We start from the raw sequence: 21,050 nt of genomic DNA, 5'->3' as shown, positions 1-21,050 counted from the left end.
TGTGTAAAGTGAACTGGGAATAGGGAGGAAACAAATACAAAAAGGAGTAAAGAGAGATAGAAAAATTATTCACTACAAAAATCGATGGCTTAACATTAAAGTGGGCCAAGCTTGCCAACGTAAGTAGTACTAAGACAAAACAAATTGTGCCATCCGATAGTATAAATAAAAAAAAATGTCTTGTAGCACATTGAAACGGTGGAAAAATAAAACTACTCTTAACGTCAGAGTGTAATTAATAGTAAGTGAACGTGTTTATACATTACAAAAGTTTCTGGACTTCCAGGTTCCAACAGTTACATAGATTACGGGGAAGGGGCAGTTACCCCCAACATCCCCCTAGATTTTGGAATTGTTTTTGCTATTTCCATTTGAAAATTGCTGTTTTTTGTATTTTCATTAAAAACAACCCCCTTCTTAGATTTTAGAATTTTTTTTTCTCTCTCTCTCCTCTATTCTCTTCCTCAATTTCTATGAATTATCTCCTCACTGACTTCCGTGATTACTAAATGAACATTTGCGTTTGCATTTTTGTCCTTAAATTAGCAATTGTGACTTTGTGTAAATAGATCAAGAAATTATGTGTTATACGGATTATATGCATAAATTACTTTTTTTTTTATTTCCTGTGTTTTTTCTTCTTATTTTTTCTTTAAAAAATAATTAAATATACTCTTGATAATTTAAGATCGGGTAAACCTACGAACCCTACTTTAAATCTATTTTTATTTTCCTTGTGAAGGTGTAAGGAACAAGGAACTTTCCTTGTGAAGGTGTTTTAAGGAACTGAAAGAAGAATGTTTCATTCTTGTATTGTTCGTCAAGAGAAATAAGTATCATCTGGTAATTCTCTGGCTTTTTTTTTTTTTTTTTTTTTTTTTTTTTTTTTTTTTTTATATATATATATATATATATTAGTTAATATCAGCTATCTCACTCCAGTACTCCCTTCAAACTTTTGTCGGAGAGATCTCTTAGAGCCACTAGTTAATTTCTTCAACTTTTAATGTCCTGTCGCCTATTTCTTAACGGCATAATTATCTCTAAAATAAGTTTTGTCTGAAACTTGTTGCTACTTTTAACCGAGTAAGATCGCACGTTGGAGAGTACTCCACTCCCACCTTCCAGCTTCGGTCATTTACCGAGAAGTGGCCCCGAGAAATGATTTTAGTATTTTCATATCTTTTCTATCTAATATTGTGTCTGACCTTCTTTTTTTTTGCCACATTCTATGCTCTTTAGTAAAGCCTATCTAAAAATACCATATTTTTCTATTAGGAAATCAAGTTCAAACTGTATAAGCTGCTGAGTCCCACCCGGTTTCTTAAGATAGTGATTATTCCTCTAGAAGAGGAAATGTAGTTTTTGTAAAACATAATTAAGAAATAAGAAGTAATTTCCCAGTCCATGAGTTATGATCGAGCCACCTCGTGCATAAAAAGCTAAATTCCTTGCCAGTAAACGTCTTCTTCTTCTTAAAAAAAAAAACACCTGGAATTCCAAACGGGCTCCTTTCGGCTTCCAACTACACTTATTCACAGCCATAAAGCATTAAAAAAATAAAAAATGATAATAAATACAAAATACAACTTCAATTAAAGTTAATCACATAATGCAGGATTTGACTGACTTGAGCTTAGTCCTTGAATTAATCATTTTGAATAATATCAGCATATTGTTTTGTCTTGAGGAATAAATTAAACTAAGCTGTGTGGGCGATATGTCAAGTCTATTTATGTTTATTTTTCGAAAGTGTCGTATTAAGCAAGGGGAAATAGTGAGTTTCATTCTTTTTTTGTATTTAAAGGGAATCAAGTATATCAAGACTTTTTCCCCATAATAGGATCCCATAATAGTATACTCGTATTTTCTTTTTTTTTTCTTCTTCTTCTTTTTTTTAGTTGGTCAAGGGGAAAAATATATTTGAATCTTCTGTCAATTTTCTGTCCACTTAGGCGCAGTTGTCTCTCTTGAATTTCTCTCTTAACGTTTAATTTTTGGCTTTTGAAATTGTTTGTCTCTTTTAGACGGTGTTCGTTTCCATTTCGTCTCAGACCATTTATGTAAGTGGCCTTGAAGCTTCAACAGACAACACAGACACTCCTGTCAAAGTATTGGATTGTGATACAATCACTCAAGTGAAAGAAAAGGCGTTGGACACCATTTATCGATCTACACCGTTCAGTCAACGACCAAGAAAAGAAGATTTAGATTTAGGTATGGAAACTTTATATCATCTTATTTTGAGATTGACTGAATAGTAGTCCTTGTTCATAGTTAATTATTTTGGCTCACCGCACATGATTTGGCGGTGAGCCAAAATCAAAACCCGTAATTAGGCATATGTAAGGACAGTCCTAGAATAAATAGTTCGCAATATTTCTTCGATCTTACTTGAAAAGCGCTTACACCCCCTTCCCCCGCACATACACACAAACAGTTTTTTAGGATACACTACCCCTTCATTACAGACATAAGCGTGATAAAGGCACACTTAAATCGGCATCATTTTGGACCTTTTGATTTGAAAGCAAAATTTTAATGATGTATTCACCTTCCTCCTTAGGGCTATATTAAATAAAAAAAAAAACTAATTTTTTTAGCTGAAAGTAAGGAGCGACATTAAAACTTAAATCGAACAGAAATTACTCCGTATATGAAATGGATTGTCCCCTCTGCAATCCCTCGCTCTTTACGCTAAAGCTTTTAATTGTTGTAAAAAATAGAATTGTGGCAAAGAGTCAAACTTTAGCGTAAAGAGCGAGGGATTGCGGAGGGGACAACCCATTTCATATAAGGAGTAATTTCTGTTCGTTTTAAGTTTTAATGTCGCTCCTTACTGGCAGCTAAAAAAACTAGTTTTTTTATTTAATTCCTGAACGTTTTTAAATTAATGCATATTTGGTTTTGGCTCTCCTCACATAAATTATTTAAATGAAATTTGCATATTAATTCTTTTTTTGGCTAAATGGCTTTCTCTTAGTTTCGATCAGACGATTTTGAGAAATAAGGGGTGGAGAAGGAGGTCTGGTTGCCCTCCAATCTTTCGGTTACTTTAGAATGCAACTAGAACTTTTAATTTTTAACGAATGTTATTATTAGTAAAAAATATACGTAACTTGAATTGTCCAATCAAAGCTATGAGAAAGCCATTTAGCCCTCCAAAAAAATGTACAGATTTCGTTTTAATTATTCATGTGCGGTGAGCCAAAATCAAAACATGCATTAATTCAAAAAACTAATTTTTTTTTTAAACTGCAAGTAAGGAGTGACATTAAAACATTAAACGAACAAAGATTATACGTATATGAAAGGGGTTGTCCCCTCCTCAACACCTCGCTCTTAACGCTGAAGGTTTTTTTATTGTTTTAATAAGTAGAGCTGTGAGAAAGAGTCAAACTTTAGTGTAAAGAGCGAGGCGTTGAGGAGGGGACAACTCCTTTCATATACGGAATAACTTCTGTTTTAAGTTTTAATGTCGCTCCTTACTTGCAGTTACAAAAAACTTGTTTTTTTTTATTTAGTTTTACGCTGAGATCAGCACATCAGGTGGTCAATCAAAGCTATGAGAAAGCCATTTAGCCCTCCAAAAAAATGTACAGATTTCGTTTTAATTATTCATGTGCGGTGAGCCAAAATCGAAACATGCATTAATTCAAAAAACTAAGTTTTTTTTAAACTGCAAGTAAGGAGTGACATTAAAACATTAAACGAACAAAGATTATACGTATATGAAAGGGGTTGTCCCCTCCTCAACACCTCGCTCTTTACGCTGAAGGTTTTTTATTGTTTTAAAAAGTAGAGCTGTGAGAAAGAGTCAAACTTTAGTGTAAAGAGCGAGGCGTTGAGGAGGGGACAACTCCTTTCATATACGGAATAACTTCTGTTTTAAGTTTTAAAATCGCTCCTTACTTGCAGTTACAAAAAATTTGTTTGTTTTTTTTATTTAGTTTTACGCTGAGATCAGCACATCAGGTGGCTAGCACTTTCTAGATCTTCTAAATCTTATTTTAGGCTGGAGCTAAATCGTTTTCCTTAAACGCTAAAAGTCTCATTTAAGGCTTATTCAAATAAGTTTTTTGTAATACCGAGATTCGGCTAATGTTAATTTGAACCAATCAGATTTTTCTGTTTGGCTGAAAAATCTAGGAGACGTTCTGATTGGCTCAAATTAGCGCTGGTTAAATCTCAGTATTATTAATATCATTGTGGATTTGCTTTACTTAACCGCTGGGATAGTTTCCATGTTCTTTCTTACCTTTTTGAAAAATAAGAAGGCTAAACAATGCTCTCGAAGAGCTAGCTTAGTGTCCTTATTTAGAAAGTTGTCGATGCTTAAATGAAAAGGAAAAGAAGAAGTTTCAGTTGAGGAAACAGGAGAAAGTTTATCTAATAGCCTAGCATTTTTATTCTGAAACGATAGTGACAAATAGAAACTTTTAATTGATTTAACTCTTCAGAAAAGAAAATAGCTATATGCTTTCTGAAAGTTTAGGGTTGGTGCGTTTAGCTCCTCCCCCATTCTTTGTGATGAATTTTGAAAAATCAAGGTACCATGGGCAATATTTGACTTTAGCTCTCTTGCCAAATGGATTAACTATAAAAAAGGAATATGAATCTTTTTTTTTCTTTTTTTTCTTTGTTTATGAAAGATATGTTTAAAATACGTTTAATATGACTCTATTTATAGCTGTAAATTGGAAAAGGGATTAATCCAAACGACCTTCCCTCTTGTTGTAAAAGTCAATTTTGGTATTAAAATGTAAAGGTTTTCTCTTATAAAGTCTCATATTTAACCTAATTAAATTAATTAAAAATTGAACAATACAGAGGAAATAAGAAACAAACCAGAGATTTGGTTACACTACCTTGAAAGCTGGTGCAAAATCTGTTGTACTATAATTGGATCACAAAAGGCGTCTTACTTGACCGTATTCGGTCTTGGCTTAGCAGTGTCCTAGGTGGCCGGTTCTATGGGCTTGCCTCAAAATCGCGTTGTTTTTTTTTTTACTATTTCCTCCTACTGTCCTTTGTTTTTCATTTGTTGGTTTTTTTCCTTTTTTTTAATCTTATCTCGACCTATGGGTCGAAATATTTGTTACATACCTGCCTGCCAGAGACTCTGTAGTGGACTATCCAGAGCTCTCTCTCTGTTTCACTCTCTCTCTCTCTCTCTCTCTCTCTCTCTCTCTCTCTCTCTCTCTCTCTCTCTCTCTCTCTCTCTCCCTCTCTCTCTCTCTCTCTCTCTCTCTCTCTCTCTCGCTCTCTCTCTCTCTCTTTCTCTTTCTTTCGTTCTTTCTTTCTTTCTTTCTTTCTTCTTTCTTTCTTTCTTTCTTTCTTTCTAGACATCACTTGCCCTAATAGTTTTGACAAAAAAATAAAAATAAAATAAACTGACTGTAGTATATTTTCCCACCGCGGAAGTAGGTCGTCCGCGGTGGGTGTTGGTGGATGTCATAAAGAAAGATTTAAAGGAAATAGGAACTTGCTGGGAGGGTGTAAAGAGTGAAGCTTTGAATAGGTTGGGACGGAGAAGAAGCGTGCGTAGCTATTTTGGCCTCAGGCAGCTTGATCCTGCGGTTAGGTGTTAGTAGTAGTATTAGTATCAGTATCCTAGCACTCGTCAGTATTTATAAAACTGGTCACAATGGAAGGAACTCATTCATTTTGATAGAGCCAGCTTAAGAAAAAATATTGGTGGCTAATTTTAGAAAGTGTAATTTAGAATAATTGATATAAAGTAGTAAAAAAAGCAATATACAATGGAAACTAAAAGAAAATGAAGTGTCACGGTCTCAGGTTTCAAAAGCTTGTGTCAGACCTTGTATAAAACAATAATATGAAATTATCATACAAGCAGGACTACAACCCCTCGTAGTCTGATATACATGGCCTAATTTCGTCCAAATCCTGGGGGGTGGGGCAAAGTTGGAGCCAATTCTCGCAAATCAAGGGGAAATGATAGTGAAAACTGAAAAATGAGCCTAACAGTACCATATATATATATATATATATATATATATATATATATATATATATATATATATATATATATATATATATATATATATATATATATATATATATATATATATATATATATATATATATATTAAAGAAAACTGATCCTTTTCTGTGGATTATGACAAAAATTATGCGGGCTTATGTTGGTTATTGACAAAATTTTAGAGAAACTAAATTTAAGCCGGGGACACACTGGGGTCTGGAAGGGGGCAAACTGATATATGGGGCAAATGACGTCCTTGTTCATGGACGACTAGTCACCACCACAAGTCATCCAGTGACTTTTTTTGCCGTGAAATTATCTTTTTGCTTTTTTTTAAAGTGATTTATGTGTAATCTTGTTTTCGCTGCTGAGTTAGACTTTTCATCTAAATTGTATTCTCCATTTACACTATTAATGGTTAAAAGTTAACGAAGATGTAATTATAATTATTTCTAAGGGAAAACCATTATCTCCAACTGCAAGCTTTTCAAAAAGATAACAATCATTTAGAAGTTTTAATGAACAATGAAGCTGCTACTTATTTAATTTTATTTTCTACCTATTTTCTTTCTAGTCTTGTGAATTTTAGACAGTTGGACTGATTTGTTCGTTTAGCCGCTTGTACATGGTTTTTGATCGATCAGCGAATTAATTACAAAATGAAGGATTGCTTGATTTGTTTTCCTTTTATTTCTTTTTTTATCCCAAATTTTTTTAAGACTTTTGCAGAACAGAGTAAAGGACTTTATAAAGTATGTTAAGCTAAGAAAAGGAAGATATCTTGCAGCAAGTAATCTGTATATTTTGGACGAAAAGAAATAGCTGTTCAGCCGCTCACATGACTACCCATTTCTTAGAAAGACATTATTTTTTCTACTTCTCTCTTCCCCTATTACGCATATACTTAACAAATAAAATAAAGGTGTAGACTAAATATTATATTTGTAGTTTATATGAACTATAATATATGAAGAATCGTCAAAAATAACCTAATTTTGACAATAACTTATAAAGGAAATGTTAAAAACAATTGGTGACGGAATAAATTGCGCGAAAGAGACAAATAAAATTCCTACTTATATGATTCTTGGAGGTCATTTTGCTTCACTTAACTAGGAAATGGGATGGAGGAATACAATGTGTAATTGCGTTGATCTCACCTAACTCTGCTGTAATGAGTTGTTAGCAGTAGCAAAACGATGAACGAAAATTAAAAGTAATTCTGTACATTTATTCTGCTTCTTTTTGTTCGTTTTTTCTATAAAGCCTTTATATTTTCACTTTTGAGTGATCAAATTATTATATTATATTTCTTCCTGCAGAATGGCGAACAGGAACTAGTGGTCGACTAATTTTATACGATGAGGACACAACATCCAAAATGGAAGGTGAATGGAAGAAATTGAATACCCTTGTACATTATAGAGTACCTGATGGGGCTCAATTAACTCTTGTCCCTAAACAAGTAAGTACCCAATGAATTAACAAGGCTACCACGTGTTGTCGCGGAATACTGGTCCTATTTAGGATATATCTGGTCTTTTTCTGTTCTTATGCTTCTAAAACTGATGAAAAGAAAATTTCCTTTTGAATAGTCTTTTCTGCAAACTCAATTTAGCTGGTATTCTTGAGAAGAATGTAGTAGTTTAGATCACCAAATCAAATGCTCTGAAAGTAAATTGAATAAGAACTAATTACATTATTTATCTACCATAATATTGTTCTCTTTGTCGGAATTCTTCAAAATGTGGACGTTCTTTTTGTATTATATCCTGTCTTTTTATGTCTGGTTGAAAAATAAATCTATCATCGTCTTCTTCTGTTTGAAGGCAGCTGTCAATTTCTACTTCATATCGGACTTTGTGGAAAGATCAATCCATTTCTTTTTTGGCTAAAAATCACTTGAAAAATCAGATTGGTGGCAAAGCGGTCAAAAAAGGAAATAAGACCAAAATTACTGTCTGGATTTCTTTATTGAAATTTCAGTTGGTGCCTGTATTTTTTTAAGGAAAATGTAACACTTTACCTGGCTATTCAGGTATTTTGTAAGACTTCATCAGTTATTTCTGCCCATCTGACGAGCTCATAATGAAAATTATAAGATCATCACTTTTTTTTAAGTTTATTTTTGAAGTTTGCTATTTATTTTAAGTACTCTTCCTTCGCATATTTCAACCTCTGCAAGCTATTCTAAACAAATTTCTAAGCAGTATCATCAAAGGCCACAATTCAAGGCCGTCAGAAATTGAAGCTTTATATAAGTTTTAAATCATTTTAGACTTAAAACAAATATAGGTTTATGTTCCGTGCGCCAGTTTTTCTGCGCTCAAACGGCTTTGATTTTCCAGTGCGAGACAATCTTTCTGCTATTATACTATAGCTGAGGCTCAGCTTTATATTATGGAAAGAGAAATCACCAATGCAACAGCACAAACACATAAAAAAAAAATATACATTGAATGGCACTTTTGAAATTTGATTATTTTTTTTTTAGATTGAAAATTGGTTAAAAATTGTTGAACAAAGAAAGCTTTCCCGCGTTTAAGCAAGATCATTCTTTAAAGCAAGTCTAAATAATATGATAATTTCGGCTCAGTGAAATTAAGTACTTTTCCTTCGCATATTTAAACCTCTGCAAGTTATTCTAAGCAAATATCTAAGCAGCAATTATCTAACAATTATTTATGTCAAAGAAGTCGAAGGCCACAATGCGGGGCCGTCGGAAGGCTCAGCTTTATCCATACATCGAATGGCACTTTGAATTTTTCTTTTTTTTTTTTTTTTTTAGATTGAAAATTGTTGAATAAAGAAATTTTCCCCTGCGTTTAAGCAAGATCATTCTTTAAAAGCAAGTCTAAGTAATATGATGATTTCGTCTCAGTGAATGGATACGTCTAAAACTAAATCAAAGCATATAGGTATCTTGTCCTTTCCGTGCAAGTTATGACTGTAGGCTTGTCGAAAAAATGAATTTTTTATAAGGAATATAAATCTTAGGGATTTATGTAGCCTTGTTTTTCTGAATTAAAAATTCGAGTTATGATTTTTCTAACAAGTGTCTTTTGATAGACCTTATGTTGAATAGACCCTAAGTTGCAATGATTGAATTACAGATGAATGTTGGCTTGCAAGCACTAAGGAATATTTTTGATATAAACTGGTCCGTTACATTATTGTAGTTTTAAGAAGTTTTACTCGAAAAGCTTTAATATTAAGTCTGTAGGGACAGTCTTTGTCACTGTGACAAAAATAAATCCCACAGTTTCATTGCAAAGCTTCTTCTTTTTTTTGGAAATTTAATTTTTGTTTCACGCGTTTCTTATTAACTCTTTTCTTATTCATTTTTCTGTTCTTCTGATGCTATTGCGTTATTCTATTTGTTACTGTGATTTTAAGATTCATATTTTTGCATAGAAGAATAAAATTTTTCCTTTTTCTGAAAAGTTAGTGCTCAATATCTCTGTGCCTAGAAAAAAGGTGATTGTTTTCTCAATTTTACCTGAGTAAAACACAGTTTTCACGCTTCTCAGTAATACTTTTTGCTCTAGGGTTTAAACAAGAAAAATGTAAAAATTTTATTGTGTAGCTTGGAGACAATTGGATTTTCCCGGGTGGAGTAAGAGTACAGGCTACTTGTAGAAATGGAGAAGAGTGTGCAACTTGTAGAAATGGAAACTGGTACTAGTTTTGACACAAAGACATCCATGCCATCTGCGTTTGGTATTCCTTAGCTTTTCTAACCGTAATTTTTAGTTAAATTTAAATTTAGTCATTTTATAATTCTCTTATTGCTGTAATAATTTTGCACCTTATTATTATACTTTAAAAGAGTCGAAAAAATAAATGCTAGATGGTGTTTGTAGTTTCTTTGCCAACACTAGCGCCAGTTTCCACTCTTAGTTCCCCATACTCTTTGGCCTGAGCCTTGACTGAATTTGAAGATACAGCCCATGATAACAAACGTGTTTAACTGAGCAAAATGGCATCATTTTTTAGAGAAATTAGTATTTGAGTAAAAATTAAATAAGAATGTTAGATAGTCTTTTAGCTAGGGATTTTTGTCTGAATCATTCATCATCTCAATGATGGCTGGTCCCACCTATCTATTGCTGTTTAAATACGCTTCTGGGAATGCAACCATTAGATGAAGACCAAACAGGCTATTCATTTTACTTTCTAATTCATTTTCTTAGTGTCTTTAATTCACGAATATTATTGGGAGAGCGGGTGGGGGTGTTCCTTTTTTCATAATCTAAGGTATTGGCAATTTCGAAAATTTCTGTTTCAATGCAAACATATAAAAATGAATTAATGAAAACCAAAAGAGGTATGTTTTTAAATCAAGGTGATCAGATGAGGGGAAATATCCCCCTCCCCGATACGATGCAACCGCATTTTCTAAGAAACAGACGACATATGGCTTTTGCCTTGGCACCTATGATATGGCTTATTTGGTACAGACGATGGCTTTTTTTTAGGTATGGTCATTTAAAATAGATCTACTTTAAAAACGGCAAGAGTGAAGCTAGAAATAAATTTTAGAAGGGGTTCAACCCCGCTGAAAGAGATGGGGGAATAATGTTTAGATATGGCCAATTTCTATAGATTCAAAGATGCACCCAATGTTTCATTAATTTCTATCATTTATTTTTCAGGCTTCAATGTATAACCTTTCATTAATATCGGACCGGAATGAGAAAAGTCACCACAAATATGAAACGCTGAATTTAAATTTCAGCAAATTCAGTTCTAGTCCTCCAATGAGCCGTGCCACATCTCCGATGAATCATCATTTTTATCACCCTGTCAACACACATCCAAATCATGGCTCGTTGCAATATAATGACTACCGCCATAATGAGAAAATAGATAATCATGAATGCGGTGTCAAGTGCTGGCATCTGGTCCGGCACCATGATAACGATAATAGAAAAGAAGGTGAAAGAGGGAATAAAATGGTGTCAGAAATTTATCTGACTCGTTTGCTCTCAACAAAGGTACCTTTTTTTATGATTTTTTTTCTTCATTGAACTTATCTTCTGAAGAAGCCTCTATTCTGAAGGAGATTAACTGCTAAGAATACATTTTTGGAATAGATATTTCTCATTAAAAGGTGGGGTTATGAGAAATTACTGAAACATAGTTGTTAAGGTTTTTAGGAAGTTCTGGTAAATGTGCATTTACTTCAGCTTAATTTCTTTTGAATTCAAGCAATGTTGGACAAGTTTGGAGGTGAGGGGGAAGCTGTTTTTATGTTCGATTGGCTCTCTTAAGAACCAGCTGGAGGGTGCTTAAATTATGGGCATGTCTTAGTTTAAATTTGGAAAAATGTTTTGTTTATCATACTACTATAACCACAAAAATTGAATTCGGTCAGCGTTGTTGAGGGTGCAATTTGAGTATCTTTGGGTATTTTCTGGGTGTATCATCCTTTATATGAGTATACACACCAATCTCTTGCTTTAAATAAAATGATGCCTTCTAAATATCTTTTTGTGCTTTGTATATCTGATGGTCATAAGAGCTGATGTTGATACTTTTATTTTCTCACGGTGTACCCTGTGAAGTTTAGAATAGAAGCTATCCTTTAAGTGTCTGAGAAAAGTTTTATCAATCTACTTGAAGGCGTAATATTGAGTTGCTCCCCTACCCCTCCCCCTACTTTCTGAGCGCAGTAGTTGAACAGTTCATAGAAGAGTAATAGTTATTATTGAATGTACTTTTAAATATTGTACCCATTAAATAACTAAAAAAATATGTTTTTAATTTTTAGGTCATAGGAGCTTGATCATATTATACCGATTAAATAACTAAAAAGTTTTGCTTTCTAATTTCTATATTTTTCGATTTAAATTTTGTTTCTAACTGAAATTTCTAGTATCTGAGAATGTCCTGTGAAACGAAAACCAAAAAGTTATATTGTGATAGCTGCAGGGTACTGATAGTAGTTATAATTCCCCGTCAGTGTGAACAATCAAGGGGGCAATTTTACTGGAACAATCAAGGGGGGCTTTTTACTGGAGCGTGAATAAAAAAATTGGGCGTCGTTTTTTGTCTTATTAATTAAGTCAAAATTTTTTATTAATGATAAACATAAGATAAAATGGAAGAAAATCAACTGGATGGAAATAAGGAATATTTTTTTTTCATTACATCTCATCCCTCATAGTTTTCAGTTTTAAATTATCAAAATATACAAAAAGGTACATTAATATCTCTGGTCCCATAATGGACTCTATCACATATGTATGTATGGGGAACAACTGCATAAAAACCACGAATAAAAACCAGGTGAAACCCAGCCACAAGAGAATTTTCCCTTGTGCTGCACACAAGGGAAAACCACTCACAGCAAAAATTTCCAACCCAGCTTAGAGATGTCCGTCCCGTCATAAAAAAAAAACAGTTTATGAACATAAGTTAGTTAGACATTAGAAATATTTTAAAATCCACTATTTTAACAAATCCCTACCTTATTATCGCTTCTGAATTTGCCTAAGTTAAGGATTACGGGCAAATGGAACTTGTCAATCGCTTATGAATGAAAATAAAATCCATGAAATATATAATTTGTTTTTATATAAAAACAAAATTTCTAGGTTTTGGTCGTCTGTTCCTTTTTCGAATATATGGAGGGAGTATATGGAGGGAGTTCCTTTGTTGAATATATGGAGGGAGTTCCTTTGTTGAATATATGAATATAGGGAGGGAATATATGGGAGGAGGTATACTTGCGGTTGAACTATGATATTCACTGTGATTCGTAATGAACTGGACTGAAATAAAGGAAGATCGTCTACATATTAACTTCTTATTAGAAATCTACGATTTCAATGTGTACAAAGCTTTTCCATTTTGAATTATAGTTAATTGAAGGAATACAGAGAAATCACCAATCGCTTAGCAACAAAAATAAAATCCATGTATCAACTAAATTGCTTAGTTTTGATGTTCATTATTTTATCGAAAGCATGGGGATATATATATATATATATATATATATATATATATATATATATATATATATATATATATATATATATATATATCCCCATGCTTTCGATAAAATAATGAACATCAAAACTAAGCAATTTAGTTGATACATGGATTTTATTTTTGTTGCTAAGCGATTGGTGATTTCTCTGTATTCCTTCAATTAACTATAATTCAAAATGGAAAAGCTTTGTACACATTGAAATCGTAGATTTCTAATAAGAAGTTAATATGTAGACGATCTTCCTTTATTTCAGTCCAGTTCATTACGAATCACAGTGAATATCATAGTTCAACCGCAAGTATACCTATATATATATATATATATATATATGCCATCGTCATTTATATATCCCCCTGTGCACCCCGGCGTCCCCTTTGTAGTTATGTCCCTGTGTCCCGGTCGTCATTTATATTCCCTGTGTCCCGGTCGTCATTTGTGTCCCGGTGTTCCAGTCTGTGATTTCTCTTTGAGTGTCCCGGGCGTCATTTATATTCCTTGTGTCCCGGTGTCCCGGTCGTCATTTATATCCCCCTGTGCCCCCCGGCGTCCCCATTGTAGTTGTGTCCCTGTGTCCCGGTCGTCATTTATATTCCCTGTGTCCCGGTCGTCATTTGTATCCCGGTGTCCCGGTCTGTATATACATTCGTTTTTTAGTTTTGTTTTTCTCCTTTATTTTTTTCCTTTTTTCTTTTTTTTCTTTTTTAGTTTATTTAGATTTTTAGATTTTTTAGTTTTTTTATTAGTTTTTAGTTTTTTTGTAGTTTTTACCATTTTTTTACTTTTTTTACTTTTTTTTTTTACTTATGTCCTGGTCGTCATTTATACTCCCTGTGTCCCGGTCGTCATTTGTGTCTCGGTGCTTTGTTGATTGCTAATTTATATTATATTTATATTTATATTTTTTATATTTATTAATATTTTTTTAGTTTTCTTTTTCTCTTATTTTTCAGTTTTTTCCTTTTTTTTAGTTTTTTCTTTTTTAGTTTTTAGTTTTTTTTTGTTTTTTACCTTTTTTTAGTTTTTTTAGTTTTTTTAGTTTTTTAGCTTTTTTAGTTTTTTTATTAGTTTTTAGTTTTTTTTTTAGTTTTTGCCTTTTTTTTAGTTTTTTCAGTTTTTTTTAGTTTTTAGTTTTTTACCTTTTTTTAGTTTTTTTTAGTTTTTTAGCTTTTTTAGTTTTTTTTCTTTTTAGTTTTTTTTGTAGTTTTTACCTTTTTTAGTTTTTTTTCTTCTTTTGTATTAGTGTGAAATAATTCAGACGTCATATGCGGACAAACACGACGTCACTCGACAGACAGACAGACGGACATAACCCACAAACAACTTATTTTTATATATATTTATTCATATTTTTTTAGTTTTCTTTTTCTCTTTTATTTTTCAGTTTTTTCCTTTTTTTTAGTTTTTTTCTTTTTTAGTTTTTTACCTTTTTTTAGTTTTTTTTTTAGTTTTTTTAGTTTTTTAGCTTTTTTAGTTTTTTTATTAGTTTTTATTTTTTTGTAGTTTTTGCCTTTTTTTATTTTTTTCAGTTTTTTTTTTTGGTTATTAGATTTTTACCTTTTTTTAGTTTTTTTTAGTTTTTTAGCTTTTTTAGTTTTTTTTTTCTTTTTAGTTTTTTTTGTAGTTTTTACCTTTTTTAGTTTTTTTCTTCTTTTGTATTAGTGTGAAATAATTCAGACGTCATATGCGAACAAACATGACGTCACCTGATCCATCCACAGATCCACACACAGACAACTTATTTTTATATATATAGATATATATATATATATATATATATATATATATATATATATATATATATAGATTGTTATTATATACTATTTGTAATTAGTAGACTTTCCTTTTCAGTACTTAGACCTCGAATAAGTTCAATTAATAAGTGCAATATATATGTATATGTATATATTGCAAATGGAATCTTAACACTCACTACTATTGGAAAAGTCACTAATTAAAATCTATCAATTTTTTTTTTTGTCAATAACACAAAGATAATTATTTTGTCTTTTATAGATGACGTTGCAAAAGTACATAGATGACTTATTCGAAACAATATTCAGCATAGCCAATCGAGGTTCGGCGTTACCTCTAGCAATAAAATACATGTTCGATTTTTTGGACGACCAGGCCTTGCATCATGGTATCACAGATTGTGAGGTGGTACATACTTGGAAGTCCAACTCACTGCCCTTGAGATTTTGGGTGAACTTAATCAAAAATCCAAACTTTGTATTTGATGTAAATAAGTCAAATATTGTAGATGCGTGTTTGTCCGTGGCGGCCCAAACATTTATGGACTCGTGCTCAACGTCTGATCATAGACTAGGTGAGAATCATTCTCTTTAATTATTTTTTCTTTCATGTCTCAAAATTATTCCTTCTTTCTTTTTTATAGCAAGATTTGTGCTGCCAAAAATCTCTTGGCGGTGATATGATCCAACTACTGTTAATTATATGGTATATAGCTGGTCAGCCTACAATAAAAGATAAGACGTCATAATAACGACGATTAACCCTCACCAAAGTAATAGTAAAGTCTTCTGTTTACCCTCAGTGAAGAAGGTGGTCTGGGATCGGCACACTGCCTACACTGCTAAACTCTGCAGTTAAGGTTGCCAACTCAACGCCTGAAAGCGGTTTTATTGAAATTAAATTTTTTTGTTGAAACTGATTTACAATCGCTACCTTATGTAAAAAAAATCTCTTTCGAATAGTCTATCTGACATTGCTGTAAGACGTCTCTAACTGTCTCTATTTTGCAGTTATTTTCTGCCAAATCGCATATTCTTTAAAGCGGTTTTGCCGAATCACATATTGCATGGTCCCTTTTGCCGAAAGTTGCTGATTTACCCAACGAAAGTTGGTTACATGGTTAGAAAATCAACGCTTCATCTTTAGCCGATTCTGAGATACAAATGTGAAAATTTTCAAACCCGTTTTTTTTTCGGTTTTTGGAAATTCGGCAAAACAGCTTTCAGGTGATGAACTGTTCTATATCTGACAAGAGTCAGAGCAAGTCGTACAAGAGTTATGATTTTTGAAAAGATTTTACACCCCCCCTTTCCTAGTTTCCTCATTTTGGTCATAAGCCAGTTATCTTGGAATACTTTCAGGAAAATACGTTCGACTGAAAATATGTAAGAAAGAAGAAAGAAGTTTGTTATCATTTTCTTTCTAAAAAAAAGAAGATATTTGACAACATGGGTTACCTACACCTTTTTAATATATGTGTATCTCCTCTTAAAGGGTTAAATAGTCTGCTCGTCATGAGATGAGTAACAGTATTCCTGCAAACATGGAAGGGGAACTCCATAAGGCTGATCTAACAACTCCCCTTCCGCTCCCCTAGGCTGGATTTTGTTGCACCTTTGAACGATAGTTGGGCACCATTGTATCAATAAGTAGTTGGCTTCTTTTTTGGGGGGAGGGGGTAAAATCTTAAGTTTGTTAGCATTGAAGCAATGCTGCTTATTGCACATACCGTTAGAAAAAAAAGATAGTAGCAGATTTATAGTCTTTATCATTAAAAAAAAATAAAAAATTCAAATAAATAAATAAAAAAAATACACTAAACACAAAGAATACATAAGAAGGGAATAAGTAAAAACTAAAAACTTTATAAATTTTTATCCAAAAGATTGTCTCCCTGTCTTTCTCTCCTTCTCTCTCTCTCTCTCTCTCTTCTCTCAAATCTGCTAATTTATTTTAACTTACTTGTTTAAGTAATCATTGTTTGTTTTTTTTTTGTTAAAAAAATTATATATATATATATATATATATATATATATATATATATATATATATATATATATATATATATATATATATATATATATATATATATTTATTTATTTATTTCAGTAAAGTGAGACCAAGATCCTTCTTATTTTGTTTGGGGTTTTCTATAAGCTGTTGAAAATGTAATGTATATCTCTATGAACATATATTCTTCCCTAGTGAGAAATTACTTTGTGTGTGAATAAATCATTCAGTAAATCTTAATTTAGCATTCTTTTGTGTTACAGGGAAGGATTCTCCAAGCTCCAAGCTATTGTTTGCCAAAGATATTCCAGTTTATAAAGAGTGGGTCGATAGATACTATGCTGATATCAAAGCTATGCCTGCCATCTCTGATCAAGACATGAACGCCATGCTCGCTGAAGAGTCAAGGGTAAGTTTTCCTTAATATACCTTGTTTTAAAATTTTTATTTTGAAAGCAAAGTAAAAAATAATAATTAAAAAAAAAGAAAAAAAACTACATACAGTTCTATCTATTTAGATTGTGTGATCTTTTTCGATAATTTTACAATATAACAATTAAGATCATTTTTACAAGATATAATGTCTTTGCCAAAACTGCAACCTATTCGAAGGGCTTAACTGACAAAAGTGTATTTTCTTTCTGTAAAGAAGACGGGATATACAATTAACAATTAAGAAATAGAGCTTTTTCCTTAACAGGACGACGTAAAATAAAACTCATGAAACTAGAAATGCAGAAAAAAATCTTGCTGTATCGTGTTAGAAACTGTAAAATTTCTTCCATATATCACAGTTTTAATTTTTTTTTTCCTTTTTTTACTGATAGGCATTGCTAGTTTTTTCTGAATAGCGACACAACCCCTAGTAGGTTTCTGGCCGATGACAGTTCCACCAGTGGCGTAATTTTGTCAAAATCCTTGGGGGGGGGGGACAAAATTGGAGCCAATTTTCGCAAATCAAGTGAAAATGAAAAAGAAGCCAGATAGGCAAGGATATACTAAAGAAGAAATCCGTTTCTATGGATTTTGAATTATGCAGGCTTATATTAGTTTTGACAAGATTTTTGAAGAAACTAAATTTCAGCTTTGGGCAAACTGGGTTTTGGGGAGGGCAGCTGCCCCCTTCCACCTGTCCCATATCAAATTACGTCCCTGAGTTCCTCCCCTAGAAAAATCCTCTAAGGCGAATATGAAGCTGAGTAAGGACAGAAAATATTATATCATCCCCTCTCTCCCCCAAACTTTACCAGCTGCTCCCCCCTAAGAAACGTCATTAGTTATACTCATGGGATAGAGATAATATATATGGCGTTTTATAATATAAACCATATGCATAGGGGACAAAATAATCCCATTTTAAGGAGGAACAGGGAGGAGTGGATTCGCCTTGGAAACTATAGTTTTGTCAAAACGACCTATCGATACTTCTGTGATTTGAAGGTGTACATTACCTAGTTGAATGTCTAATTGAAAGAGTTAATAGGTTGAGAGTCAAAGAATTGCAGTTGTCTGTTATCAGGCGCTTTGCTGCTATTCCTTTGCGATTGTTTTTAAATAATGTTTATTTTATAGTAGTTTATTAATAAATTAGTTCAAAAAAATCCTGTGAATCCCTATCTAAAATATAATGCCGAAAGTTCATTTTTCTCAGTGCGTAAACATAAAGCAAGATGCAGAGATATTTCAAGACAAGGCAGTATTTCTTCAGAATTAAAACATTTCCCCTTTTCGTTCATATATTTCCATTAATGAGATTCTTGCGAAACAACAGGCCGAGAATTCGATAGAAAAAGTTAGAATAAAGACAGTCTCTTGCATAAAATACAGTAAAATTTTGTTAAAATTGTGAATACTAAATTCTAAGTCGAAATTCATAAAGCAAATGTCAAAAATGGGAAAAATAAACTCAGAATGCTGTAAATTTTTCAGGCTTTTTGCTCATTGAAAGATTCTTTGAGGCTACACAAAATTATTAGTAAATTATACTTTAATAAATAATATTAATAAAAAAAAACAAGAAAAAGTTTCTACTTCTAGTTCCTATTAGTATGTTCTTTAACTTTACTACACACCAGTCAAGTTATCGGTCGTTATCGACAAAATAATACTACATTTTCGACAGTACTTCGATAGATAGAAATGTGCTCAATACAACGGTGTGTATATTTTTTTTTATTTTGAGCGAAAATAAAGATATGCAAGATTGTTAATGAGACCCTACCTTTTCAAAGAACTTACAGGGTTTTTGGAAGATTATAAAAAATGAGGAAAAAATAATTAAATAGAGATTTTCAAGAACACAGTCTTCGTTATCGAATGTATCTCTATCTTAACCTTGTGGTGAAATATAAAGAAATACAAGCTTCCAGAGACTTTACATGGGAAATCGAAACAGGTATGATAAACCTTAAGAAGATCTAATCATTCAGTTGCCACATTCACCTTATGGTTAAACCCCCTATGATAAAAATAGTTAAATAGTTAAGATAGTATGAATTTGTTTTTCAGCCATATTAAACAATGTGTGCCACATTTTGAATAGCAATAGAGGAATCAGTTTCGTTAAAATGTTTGTTTTTGATTGCGTTAGCCAACCGTCTGGGGCTACACGGAAAGCAGGTCGTCCTCTCCTGGGTTGGGAGGATGTCATAAATAAAGATTTAAAGGAAATGGGAACTTCCTGGGAGGGTGTAAAGAAGGAGGCCTTGAATACATTAGGTTGGAGGAGGAGCGTACGTAGCTGTGTTGGCCTCAGGCGGCTTGGTGCTGCCGTGAGTTATTAGTAGTAGTAGTAGTTATTCACAGCTATTCAACAAAACAGGCCGAAAGCCAGGATGCCAATGAATTCGGCAGTGCCTTTTGAATTTTTCTTTGTCGCCATAATGAACTTACCGTTAAAGAAACTTAGAATTTTGCGTTCAGGTCCACCGGTAACCCAGTCAGACTATTAGGACAGATTTTTTACGATGGAAAAATATCATGGATACAAGAAAGCCATATCTATGTTGTATATATTGTGTGTCAAAAATAAACTGTTTATGAATCATGCTTGGTGAGCGTGCCCCGGGCCAGCATTAATCAGCGGCGTAGATTCACGAAACACTACAAAATCGGTGCGACAAAAATTGTTTTTCAAACTCTAGGGAGGGGAATTTGTTGTTTTTCTCATCTTTTTCAATAAAAATACTAAAGAGACGCATTATTCAATAGAAATATTGTAAAAAAAGGTTTTTTCGAAATATAGCCCCCCCCCCTCCTTCATTACTGACGCCACTGGCATGTACATCTCTTTTTAATGTCGCGATTCAGAATTCAGTGCGTACCATCCTTGTCCATGTAGTCTAACAACCTCGAACTGAAACAAATTGAAATTGGTTTAAATTTACTTAATATTTGGAATAAATTGATTTTGGATTACAGGTCGTCTACGTCAAGTGATTCTAAAAGCTTCATAATGCTGTTACAGTTTTCTTTATTTTTATTTTTTTGTAGAATCTTGAAAGACAATTTTTCTTTTTCAGCTTCATTCCCTGGAATTCAACACAAATTGTGCCCTGTTTGAATTGTATAGTTACGCCCACAAATACAGTGAACAATTAAACACAGCTTTGGAGGAAGACGAATTTAGTCAGAAGCAACGGCTGGCCTATCGACTGGACCAAGTACATCTCCTCATGCAGCCTGATGCAAATAGCCCGTGAATTTTGTGATTCAATAATAACATTCCCCTAGTAGACTATTTTAATGGGACAATTGTGAAACGGTTAATTTTTAGCATTTTTACAATGACAAAAAAAATCTCATTTTTATTTAGCAAAGATGAAATAATTGTGATTTTTGTCTATTTTTTGTTTTCTTTTGTAAATAATGCTAACTTGCTCATAGTTATTTCGCGCGGAATTCTTTTGGACTGCTTTTTTTTCTTAAAAGAAGAGCCAGAATACGCAGCTTATTTGTATGTGATGTTTTAATTTATTTGTTTTTCCTTTTTTATCGGCGAATAGACTTATAATGAATAAAGTCAATTATTGTGTTTTTTTTATTTGTTTTTGTCACTAAAGATGAAGTAGCTGTGAGAACACAAACACCCAGGAACTCATTTCTTGGGCATAAAATTGTCAATAGGGAGAGAAAAAGAATGTAAAATCGTGTAAGACGTCTACGACAAGTGGAAATCTTAAGGTTCTAGTGGGTATGTATAGCCCCCTCTCGGGAAGTTATGCCAACTAACCAAGGGCCATAAACTGTGTTGCAAACTGCAATATATTTGTAATATCATTGTTT

The 21,050-nt window shown here is 32.6% G+C and overlaps 1 protein-coding gene across 2 annotated transcripts in view; it reads left to right on the top strand.

The window, feature by feature from the left end:
- The window catches only part of LOC136037941 (plexin-A4-like), a 317,250-nt gene extending 296,442 nt beyond the window's left edge, over window positions 1–20,808 (top strand). For both annotated transcript variants that reach the window (XM_065720812.1, XM_065720810.1), the window contains exons 21-26: window positions 2,028–2,217; window positions 7,330–7,472; window positions 10,663–11,004; window positions 15,018–15,330; window positions 17,030–17,175; window positions 20,288–20,808. In XM_065720812.1, the coding sequence (XP_065576884.1) occupies window positions 2,028–2,217; window positions 7,330–7,472; window positions 10,663–11,004; window positions 15,018–15,330; window positions 17,030–17,175; window positions 20,288–20,467 (1,314 nt within the window). In that variant the 3' untranslated portion in view covers window positions 20,468–20,808. The remainder of the gene's footprint in view (window positions 1–2,027; window positions 2,218–7,329; window positions 7,473–10,662; window positions 11,005–15,017; window positions 15,331–17,029; window positions 17,176–20,287) is intronic.
- The last annotated feature ends 242 nt before the right edge of the window (window positions 20,809–21,050 follow it).

Source organism: Artemia franciscana, chromosome 17 (assembly GCF_032884065.1).
Source record: "Artemia franciscana chromosome 17, ASM3288406v1, whole genome shotgun sequence".
NCBI lineage: Eukaryota > Metazoa > Arthropoda > Branchiopoda > Anostraca > Artemiidae > Artemia > Artemia franciscana.
Note: the sequence above shows the minus strand (reverse complement) of the source record. Positions and strands in the feature narration are given on the sequence as shown.